Source organism: Musca domestica, unplaced genomic scaffold, assembly GCF_030504385.1.
Source record: "Musca domestica strain aabys unplaced genomic scaffold, Musca_domestica.polishedcontigs.V.1.1 2, whole genome shotgun sequence".
NCBI lineage: Eukaryota > Metazoa > Arthropoda > Insecta > Diptera > Muscidae > Musca > Musca domestica.
The window spans coordinates 1,392,792-1,405,188 of NW_026712249.1; the positions used below are offsets into that span (position 1 = coordinate 1,392,792).

The 12,397-nt window shown below is 38.7% G+C and overlaps 1 protein-coding gene across 1 annotated transcript; it reads right to left on the reverse strand.

Annotated features, from left to right (window-relative positions):
• Positions 1-6,449: 6,449 nt before the first annotated feature.
• On the reverse strand, positions 6,450-7,629 carry LOC101890502 (uncharacterized). Its single transcript, XM_005187236.4, has 2 exons — positions 7,464-7,629; positions 6,450-7,407 (listed from the first exon to the last, which is right to left on the reverse strand). The coding sequence occupies exons 1-2, from the start codon at positions 7,465-7,467 to the stop codon at positions 6,557-6,559; spliced, it is 855 nt and encodes a 284-aa protein (XP_005187293.1). The 5' UTR covers positions 7,468-7,629; the 3' UTR covers positions 6,450-6,556.
• Between the last annotated feature and the right edge of the window lie 4,768 nt (positions 7,630-12,397).

Sequence of the window (12,397 nt, forward strand, 5' to 3'; positions counted from 1 at the left end):
ATAATTTGTATTAAAATTGTAAAATCAAGGGCCTATATAACCTTTCTGTGTTGGGGCCCTTTTTAAACTTTAAATAAATAAATAAAATACTACAAAATCTACATTAATATCATCATTGGCATCTTTTTATGCGATTTTTTTTAGATTTTATACTTTTATGCCAGCCATTCTTGAGATATAAACCTTCTAACTAACATCTATTTCCTTTGTGTAACACATTGTATATATGTCGCTATATATATAGGATATATTTATTGTTGGCATCCACGTATCGGTCAGAATTGACCTGTTCGTCTTCTTGTGATTTCGCCGGGATTAAATATATTCGCGGTGTAATAGAAAATTTGACATTTATTTAACACAAATGTTAATTTCACCCACTAAATATTACACGGTGACCATCAAAATTGGAAGGCTTCTGCCCAGCCCTAAGCTTTAGGCCCATGCCAACTTTCGCTTCAGGAAAATTTTTAGTTTTTGGTCTATTTTAACCCCTACATTTTATGCGATCATCTCCAATAGGCTTCTATTCTAGCTCTAGCCCTACCTCCATTCTAAATTTCGTGAAATGGGGCCATAATTGCGACCTGTAGAGTGATTACAAATTAACATGGACGGACATACATAGCTAGATCGACTCAGCTCGGCGTGATAGGAACATCCATATGCAGTTTTCTATGTGCGAAACCAATATTTCGAGGTGTTACATAATTTTTGGCCTAATCAAACTTATAATACCCCCAACGCATAGTGCTGTAGGATATAAAAATACCAAAAAATGTAGTTAGGGGTAAGTTTTGTTGTAAAAGGTTTTTACTAATGACACTAGCACTAAATATAATTCCGTGGCAAAATTTTCTTCTGCAGGCAGGTTAAGTATTATATGGCATGGACTATATCGGGTAGCCTCCATATGGCTGTTCCTCTCGATATTTAATATTTTGATGATTTTAGTCATAATTCTTAACGAAATGTTTTTAAATTCGGCACCAATTATAACAACTCCTGTAGCTAAAGATTGTAAATTTTGGTTTACGTTTTGGTATTGCCTCCACTAACTGCGTTCTCCAACAGAATTCAACTGGCAGGAGCAGTTTGAACCAATAGTGCAATATGATGCAACATTGTTATCAAGCCAGAGGTCACATGTCAAATTTTTAAGCCATGAAAAGTGCTAAAATGTGCATGAGCGTACAAAATGATAAAACATTGCAATGTAGCTATTGGTACGAACCATGTCTTAGATATTTCGATCTAGGTTTGAGATAAGTTGAAATTTAAAAAAAATACCTCTTTAAGATCACGAAAAGTAATTAAAGGTTTGTTATTGAGCGATTAATAAAAGTTAGAACACAGACATTTTGTTTCAGGGTAGCTCTTGTAACAGAGGACGACATAAAAAATCCATCTAAAGGAGTTCTACAAGTACTAAAGTATACAAAGGACTCAATATTGTCTATAAATGTTCGATAAGAGGATTGAATGAGGATAGTTGCATTAGAATCATTCTTTGTGTCTTTGTCTATTTTCTCTTGGTGGTTAGGGGTCCTCTGTCTGCGTTGTCAGACTTTGTTACTTTTGCCAGACTGAAATGGAGGTTCGTTTACCAGTCAGGAAATCGATACCTATATGACTTTTAATTCAAAAATGTCTCCATTCATGTTCCTGCCTAGGGTGAATGCTTTGAGCTTAAATTCGGGGTAGGACTATTTTTAGGACGAACGAGACGAGTTGACGTTTTTATTATGTTTTTTATTTTGTTCTAATACATCACTTCTAAGACCAACAAAGACGTCTTTTAAATAAAACGTTTCCCTTTGGTCATTGTAAACTAAAGCAGCAATCTCATCCTTCCAACTCCCGCAAGTAACTACAAATGGATGTGTGTGTGCGTGCGAGGGAGCGAATAACGGGTTTTATTAGTTGAACAATTTGACCAAATCGTTTTCCATTTTTCATCGAAATCACAAACATCTAAACCATTCCAATTTGCCAATTTCAAGCTGGAATATCTCCGTGACAATGAAATGAAACTTTGTCCAACAACCAAATCTTTTTGATATCGCACTCGAGAGGAGACGCCGTCGTCGTTTGTTCGCAACTTTGAATGCACATAGGTTCAAAAACTTTCGACTCACAAAAAAATTGAACTGCAAGTTTCAAACAACAATTCTAGCTGCACAATGGCAGGAAAAAACGTTTCAGTTCTTGTCCATTTGCCTGTCGGAAACCAATAGAGATGCCAGGCATGGACAACTATTGAAGCCTTGCTTTTGGCGAAATTATATAAAATGTTACTGGCCTGTCCGTATTTGGCCATAATCAAATATTACGGTTGTTGCAGGATCGCACAACGGTTTCGGAACAGAATATCTATTTTGGATTCTATTTTAGAAGTTAACTTGACTCTAGCGCCTTGTTCCAGGTGCAACAGGGAAGTAAATGCATGACATACCCTGGACCACATTCCAAATGAAATCCGGGTAATCCATTTGAAAGAGCCCTACATCTAGTTCAATTTTCGCAAGGTTAAAGTTCACATAGACATACACATAAAAAATAAATAAATATTTCTCTCAGTCCCGCTCAAAAAATAACATTTGAGATATATTAATGTTTGGAGCTTCTTGCCGAAAGTAGGGATATTCATTGGATTTGGAGATTTGTTGAAGTGCATCTCTAAACCAGATAGACGCATCCCTAAACGTTGGCAAATTCAAATTCAAATTGAAAAATCAAGCACGGCGTTTGACTAGAATTTGTTTAACATTGCGGATCGATGTTTGAGTGTGTGTGTGTGTCTGTTGTATGCGGATACATTTACGTGTGTCTTTCAATGGCTGTAATGGCTGTAAGCTTCCTTCCGCTGGGAAATGGGTAAACATCACAAGTGCATGAATTGCAACCACGTAACGACACCACAATGCCGACACATCCACCAGTGGCACACATCCAGCCGGATCAACAAGGGCGCTGACGAAGTAAACATTAGACGAGGCTTTGGCCCACTTACAAATGTTAGCGGTTTGTGTGTCAGTGCTGCAGTCGGAAACGGCTATCACTTACATCACCCTAGTTGGGGTGCTAATACCCCCCACACACGCTCCAGTGGCAGTGGGCGGGAGGGAAATGTAAAGCGTTGGAAATTCACCGAATGAGAGACAAATGCTTGATAGCTACATCATCTGACATCAGTATTCCGAAGTTAATCCCCAGCAAATGGCTTGGAGGTTTCTGGGGATTGAAAATGAAGCTGGAAAATGGTTAATTTGATGCCATGAAATGCTTTTGGAATTGAACATTGAGAACAGTTAAAATTCATTAATTCGTCCAGCAGGAGAACCACCACTTCATCACGTTGTCTTCTGCTTTCTTTCGGGCGGACAAATGGACAAATGGATGGATGTATGCAACAGTTGGAAAATATTAAAATCTCTCATCCACTTGAGGGTGTCGGATGCTTAGCTACTCCATTTCACTTTTCCTGTCCCTCCAACATCACATTTTTTTGTAGACTTGTTGACTGGCTACTACCGTCACAACACCACGTGCCTCAAGTTCATGAATAAGTCACTTCAACTGAGACCGGCAACAGAATGTGTTAACTGCACAGCTTTGGAGCACTTCAGTTGTTCCAATTTGCGCCAGCTTGGCTGCAGTCTAATATCCTAGCATTGGCTGATGTGTGCTAACGTCCAAGTTATGTGTTCTGGGCCCATGAGAGTGACTTCATCATCCAGCCAAATATCAGCGTGTAAAGTGTCACTTTGACGCCCAGGCACCAGGCCACAATATACGAGGGCTAGCCAAGAAGTTACGGCTAAACAGAAGAAGCTACTCGACGCCAATGACAAAAGTTGAAAACATAAAATAAGAGCAGATAGCAAATAGCTTTTAACTTCTCGACAGCATCCTGCGAAATTCCTCCACCAAAAAGAACCTCATCGAAACAACGGTTTTGGACCCTAGGTCTCTTTGGACTAAATCCGTTTCAAGACATTTGGAGTCGATCTAGCAATGTTCGTTCGTCCGTACAATAACTCTAGAAAGGAGCATCCGCCTTGGTCTAAGCTTGTTACATCGTAATATTATTATCAAACTCGGTCGGTCCACTCCTTCTGGTACCTCCTCAACAAAACGTTGAAATGTTCAAAAAATGTTTTTACTGCACAGACAGAGAAAGGACAATCCGATTTTGCTTGTGCTATGTGAGGTACGAAAATGGACAATATCGGTCCACATCATCAAGTACTTCCCCCACAAAAGGGTCAAAATTTGAATAATTATAACTCTAATGGAATTCAAATTTCACACATGACAATATTTTCATTAATCAAAGATCTGGTTTGATGATGGGAAATATCAGTCCACTCCTTCTAGTACCTCCCCCACAAGGGGTCAAAATTGTGATATATAATACTCTTATAATTTGCGAAATAATCACAGATTTTCTTCAAATTTCATACATCTAAGCCTTTACTATCAACACATAATTAGGTGTGATGATGCCATTTATGGATCCACTACGTCTGGTACCTCCCCATAAGGGGGTCAAAATTTTGAATAGCTGTTTTAAGCTATTTTAAAACTTGGCACATCCCAATATTTGTTCTAACACAAAACCTGGTGAGGAGATGGAATGTATCGCTTCACTCCTTCTGGAACCTCCCCCACAAAGGGTCAAAAATTTGAATAACCAAAACGCTAAAAAAATGCGAAGTAAGCATCCAATTCCCTTCAAATTCCACACATCCGAATATTTCTATCAACACATAATAAAGTGTGAAAATTAAATATATCAGGTCACTCCCCCCACTAAGGGTCAAAATTTTGAATTATTATATCCCTTATAACTTTCGAAATAAGCACTCGATTCTTTTCAAATTTCATATTTTACTATGCCTCGCAGAACCTTTAAGGCATAGGCATTGTTTGTCATAAGCCATTCCGATATTCAAATTCGAAATTTGAACTAAACGGTGAATAATGTAGCTAAAATCATCAAAATATCGTTTATAGGGAGGTACTGTTATATCGGAGCTATACGAAGACATGGAACTGCATAGACAATTTTCTGTCAAAGGCTGTAGCATTCATTGCGAACTTCAAATACGACAACTCAAACAATTCTGTTGAGTATTGTACCTAAAATCGTCAAAATACCGAATATAGGGAGGCACTGACATATGGCACCTATACGAAGACCTGGGCCTGCATAGACAATTTTCTGTCACGACTGTAGTTCCCATTACGAACTCTAAATGCGTAATTTGAAACTACTCCGGTGAATAATAACGCCAAAATCATCAAAATGCCGAATATTGGCAGGTACCGTTATATGGGGGCTATACGAAGACGTGGACCTGCACAGACAATTTTCTGTCATAGGCTGTAGTATCCATTACGAACTTCAAATATCAATTTTGAAACAATTCCGGTGAATAATGACGCTAAAATCATCTAAATACCGAATATCGGGTGGTACCGTTATATGAGGGGCTATATGAAAACGTGGAACTTCATGACCCATTTACGAACTTCACCTGCCTACTGGCAAAATAAACATGTGTGCAAATTTTTAGCCTTCTATCTCAATTCATTCGAAAGATAGCGTGATTATAAAATACAGACGGACATCGGTAAATCGACTAAGAATTTTACGCTAATCAAGAATATATATACTTTGTTGGGTCCGAATATATAACATGAATATTTCGAGGATTTACAAACGGAATGACAAAGTTAATATACCCTCCATAGTATGGTGGAGGGTATAACAATGTAATAGGCGAGTAACAAAAATTGAGAGAACATAACAGCGCGTGTCTCTACCAGCAGTGGTGCTCAAGAAGAAATATCTCTTTTCAGTCAAATTTCTCTTTGCTTATTTAAATCAAGAACAAAACAGTGTTAAGTCATTATTTATACAAATATTTTTTATCAATTTGCTTTATAAATTATTTTGGCAAACATTCATGTTTAAAAACAATTAAATAGGACCGTAAAATATAAAGAAAAACAGAATTTTAATTTTCTCTTAAATTATATCTTTTTTCTCTTCATGTTCTAGAACACGGTTTTGAGCACCGCTGCTACCAGGCCCTGATATAAGCAGTCACGAAAACATAACATGAACCAAACGAGAGAATAACACCCAATCCGAAGCAAGTTAAACCCATTCCATTTGCTACGGTTCCACTCTTGCTCTGTGTAATCTGCAATACATATGAATATGAACATAGGTATGTCTGCAGGTACGTGTGTGGCAAATGCTTTTCTACGAAGTTTCATAGTCATTTTCGACTAAGAATTGATAATTTCATTTTGATACTACCACACAAGTATAACCTTTATATTATCCAATTTATTGCGATAAGCCCTACTGATTATAGCTATTTTCGGGAATTTAGATAATCCCAACGACTTTTATAGACGGATTCTTTCCAATTCAATTGCAACAAACAATTTTAGGTAGAATAAAAACGTTTTTAATAAATTATTCTTAAAATAATACCAAACTCGTTATAAAATATGATTATGATATGTTGTTTACACCTTACAAGCGGACCAGAACTTCAAACGACTCGATCTTTTCCTCGCCGCCACCAAAGGGAATGTAGAGGCAACCATGGGAGGGATGAACTTTGCCCACACACAGACTACCGGCATGTTCGGCACGACCAATGTAGAGAGTTTCGCCGTCACAAGTGGTGCCCGCGGGCACAGCACCGGGCACAATGTTTCCATTCTCACAGGCAACCCACATAAAGCCCGCTCCAACCAGGACCTGGAAGTTGTCGACTTTCTCTTCTTCGCCTCCCCAACAGACATAGGCACCACCCTTGTTGGGAATAACTTTGGCTGGCAGTAAATCGCCATCCTTAAATACGCGACCTACGTAAATGGCGTCACCATCAGCATCACGACCTCCTTCGAGCGCATCTTCGGGCATCGAATCAGCAGTGGCGGAGATCCACTGGTCTGGTTGCGTTAACACTTCGTATTCGGTTAATTTCACCTCCTCTTCGCCGTAGGGGATATAGAGGCAACCGTGTGAGGGGTGTACTTTGCCCACGGTCACGCTACCTTCCCAGCAACCGCGACCAGCGTAGAGAAAATCGCCATCAGAAGCTTTGCCGACTTTTACGGCCGCTTCGGGTACATCGCCATTGGCAGCCGCAACCCACTGATAGCGCAACCCAGTCAGCACATCGTAGGTGTCGACCTCAACTTCTTTGCCACCAAAGCTCACATAGGCCTTACCTTTTGACGGAATAACCTTGGCCGGCAAAAGATCGCCTCCGTAATCAGCGCGCCCAATGTAAATGGTGTCTCCGTCCGAGTCATTGCCACCCACCACAGCCAGTGATGGTACAGCGCCGTTGGCACAAGTGACCCATTTGTGATCTGGAGGAAAAGATGAAAAATAACTGTTTTTCATGGCGATCTAAACACAAACTTACCCATGCTGATTTAATTGTTTGCTTGTGTTTTTCTAACGAAGAAGAAAAAAAATGTCTAACACAACTGTTACCTTGCGTTGCAATAGAATGACTAAGCCCACGACACGGTAGGGCCCGAACGAGAGTTCTTCGTTTCTCATTATTCTATTCTTTGTGCATTTCTTATCGGGAGGGACTTTACAGAGTAAGCGGTTGACAAACCATCTACTCGCGTTGGCACAGTGAACCCGGTGAATAGTACAAATATACAGGTTGTTTACCCCATAAATAAATAGCCCTCCGAACAAATATATTGCACAGTCGTCGAAAATATAACTTCTTCTGTACTACTCTAAAATGTCTCTCGTTTTCGAGTATACTTAAAAGTGTATCTTACAAATGTTAAATTCAAGCTCCATTGCTTTCCGATCGTTTTATTTTTGTAACATATTTTTCACACTTTTTCGTTGCGACAGGTCGTTGGTGAATCAGACATCGCTTTACTCACCTTCGACAGACAAACTTATCTTATCGTCTAACCGTTAAATTCCACCACCACACAAACACACATATGTAACAACTAATAGAGAAGTTCCGAATATTTTAAGAATTTCGAGTTTGTTGTACCCCTCCACCAGATACGGTCTGTCTGTCTATCAATGACAAAAACTTGGAGGCGAAAGAACTATAAACGTCAGAGTTTGACGCATTTCCAGGCGTTGTATGTGTATCTCGTGGGAGAAGAGGTGTCATGAGTCTATCAGCGATTTGTTGTCGGCATTGTTTGACTGTAATTGAATTGACTAATTGCAGGTGTCACACTCAGATGGTTCGGTTTGTCAAATTTGTGATGTCTATCTATGCCTGCCCATAACTAGAAAACTACGAAGTAATCTTCACCTGTGGGCAAACTCGGCATTCGTTCTGAGCGAATTACTTTGCCTAGAGACTACATGCCGCATTACCATCCATGAGTACATGAGTAGCCGGCAATCATGCCAATATATTTTAATAAAATGGGTTTTACGGCAGATCAAAGAGCGGAGTGTGTCCGATTCAAATTAAAGCGGGAGTAGAAAGGAGCGAAAAAAGTAATTAGCAGCAGCAGAATTTTCTCGAAATTTAGCTCCTGCTCTAAAACGAGTAAAGCATATTGTTCGATCGACATCGAAAAATTGGGGTATGCTTAATTTTTTTCTACTCCCAGGAGGGTTCCCGCTCAAATTCATTACTTGATTTTTGTACCCTAGAAATGGAGAGTATACTCGTATTAACTTTGTCATTCTGTCAATTCGTTCAACATAAAATCCTTCGTCGAGAATTTATGTCCGCCTGTCTCTCCGTCTGTCCGTCTGTCTGATACAACCCACATTATTTGACGTAGAGCTTCAAAATTTGCCAGAGCTATTTGTATTGTGTCTAGAATGGTTGGTATTGACAATGAGATACTTCGGTTCACGTTTTACCTCCCAATATTTTGTATTTTGATGATTTTCGACATATATTTTTCACGGATTTGTCTAAAAATTGGAATTTGTAGTTCATAATGGATTCTAGCTCCGGTGGCGAAACATTGAATGTATTTTTCGCGATTTTGTAAAGTCACCGGTACCTCCCGATATTCGGTATTTTGATGATTTTTGCAATATTTTCCCACGATTTGTTCAGAAATTGGTATTTGTAATTCGAAATGGGTTCTAGCTGCAGTGACGGAACATAGTTTGTATAGGTCCACGTTTTCGTATAGCCCTCACATAATGGTACCTCCGGATATTCAGTATTTGTATAATGTTTGCCACATTTTCCCCGGATTTCTCAAAAAATTGGTATTTGTAGTTCATAGTGGATTCTTTGCAGAAAATTGAATATTTAGGTCCACGTTATCCTATAACGCACACATAACGATACCCACCGATATTCCACATTTTGATAATCCTAGTCACGTTTGTTTCAAATTTGGTGTATTTAAGAAGATTTGGTTGATAACAATCTAATCCTCCTCTCAGAGCGAATTTCACAACCCTTAATTTCATACATTTCAGCATTAATAAAAATGTACGGGAACACAGCAGAAAATACATTCTCTTGTTGTTGGTGTTTAGTGCAACTTTCAACTCCATAATTTCACCATTTATTACATTCCCCATCCACTTAACAAGCGGCCCTCGTACGGCTTCTCCATGTAGATGATTTAGTCTCCTAAGAAGATTTCTTAACAACCACATACACACTAACTATGTATGTATTTACACCAACATACGCATAGGTAACTGGAAGTTTGACAGATTTGGAAGTGTGTGACAAAGAGTTATTATTGTTATTTAAACTGAAAACTTTTCAACTTCTCTTCTTAAATTGAAGTTGTTCGTTAAACAAGGAACATATTTTCTTAGCACGTAAAAGCGAAAATATTGCGATAATGGACATGGACAATAAAGCAGGGCAGTTCAGTGTTTGACTTTACCACATGGGTGTGTTTGTTGGAGATTTTCTCCCAGAATCAACAATTTAGCCAAAGTGTTTCAAACATAAGTTGGAGCACAAACCACAAAAGTCCATGCCTTTGTGGGGCGTGTTGCATGCAACAGGCAACAAAAAAAAAAAACATAAATGTTGCGACGTTTGAAATGCAAATCTCGCTTCCTGTGTTATTTAGCATCAATTCATAAATTCCCTCAGCACAATGTGGTTGAATTGCATTTGCATGACAATGAAAATACAATTAGGATAACAACAACAACAGCAACAACAAAGACAAACAGATTTAATAGCCTATCACTATCTGAATTATTACAATACAATATGGCCATTTAACAAAGAGACACTTTTTAGGTCTCCACTCCAGGACATAAAGGGAGATAACATTACGCCATCACCATTTTCATAACATATCGAAGACTGAGAGACTACTTTTAAAAAATATAAAGACAATTATTCGTTTGGAAATTCGACGTGTAATATTTGCCACTTCATTACATTGTAATTATGCTAAGTAACCCTTGAGTAACATGTACTCCTGAATGGTTAATAACTGAATACCTATTCAGATACGAGTAAATAGTTCAATTGACTTAGAGGGGGAAAGAGGCTTCCGAATTACCCTTAAGGGAAGTGGTCACTATAAAATCAAATAAAATCTAGATGTTAAGGCGAGACAATGTTTCAATTTTAAAACCAGAAACCAAGCATGCACCGAACCTTTTTAGAAAAACGAGTAAAAACAAATTAGCCGGGTTCGGTCGGGCCGAACTTTTAATACAAGGCTGTATGAAAATGTGGACCTTTACAGCCACGAACTCCAAACACCAGATTTAAGATAATTCTGCTGAAAATTTTAGCCAAAATCATACAATTAACGAATTTTGCGAGGTACCGTTAGATAGTGGCTATTCGAAGACGTTAATTTGTATGGGCAATTCTCTGTCATAGGAAGCAGTACCCACTGCAAACTCCAAATATCGAATTTGAAATAATTCTTGTGAAAGTTGTGTCACAAATCATCAAAATACCGAATATCTGGAGGTACAGTTATATGGGATCTATACTCGAATCTATGCAGGATGAAAAAACTGCAACCAACTTCACACTGCTGTCATTTCCAAGCCACAGCAACGTCTGCAGAAATGGTTCGAAAAGTAAAGAAGCGACTTGATCGAAAGCCGCGTCGCTGTGGCCGAAAAATGACTCGTGAGCTGAACATATCGCAATGTTCCATTCTTCAAATATTGAAAAATGAGCTCGGGGTAAAGCCATTGAAATTCCAAAAAGTGCTAGAACTTACACCACAACAGAAATAAAATAGACTCAAAGGAGCTAAAGAGTTTCTCCGCTTGGTCGAAAGTGGTGAACCGCCGAATTTGGAAAACATTCGTTGTTAAGCAGTTTGAAAACAAACAAAATGATCGTGTTTACTTGCCGAAGAGGTCATCTGAAAATGTGAACCTCCGGTTGGCCACCAGAACTCAAGCTCCGGCAATGGTGATGTTGTGGGCCGCCATAACAGCCGACGGTCGCTCCCCGCTCGTATTAATCGACCGTGGCATCAGAATAAATGCCGAATATTATCGCGAAAATATTCTGGAGAGACCTTGTACATTCCAACAGGATCCAGCACCATCGCACTCAGCACGCGCCACTCAAGAATGGTTACAAAATGAGGTTCCTCGCTTCATATCCAGCGAACAATGACCACCAAACTCTCCGGATACCAATCCGTTGGACTATTGTGTCTGGGGTATTTTAGAAAGCAAGGTTGGCACTAAAAAAATACCAAAGTGTGGATCACCTCAAGCAAGCGCTTCGCCGGGAATGGGCGAAAATACCGCAGGGCAGCGTGCAACAGTTTCATTGGCCGTTTGAAGGCCATAATTCGTTAAACATGTAATAACAAAGTTAATACACCTCCTTTTTGGCGGAGGGTATAAAAAAGTTAAAATTCAATTCATTCACCATAAATAAATGATTACTTCTAAAATGGATATGGAATTTTCGCTTTCTATTTTAAAACTTGACGTTGGTAAGAAACTTTGCCTGTCAATTTATTTTTCAAGTTTTTCCTTCATGTTCATATTTATTGTTAGTGATTCAAAGAGTTACATCCTATATTCAGACCGTATTGCAAGATATTTTTTCAAAAGTATCCAACGTTATAAGTATTTTTCCATTCGCTTTAAAAGTAACGAACTAAATACAGCCAATGAACCACAATAATTAAGTTCTGACAAGCGCCATCTACACTTAAACTACGACAAGTTTGCAGATACTACAGCTTGTCCAAACGACGGTAGATAATGTTTGATGCAATTTGCGACCATTAAACACACCACTCATATGTGTTTGGAGAACTGTTCTTATTGAGGCCCAGAAATCGATAAGACAGTACTAGAAAAACAATTCAATTCATAAAATGAGATTTATTGTACGATAGATTTGATAAAATGTATACATCACATTAT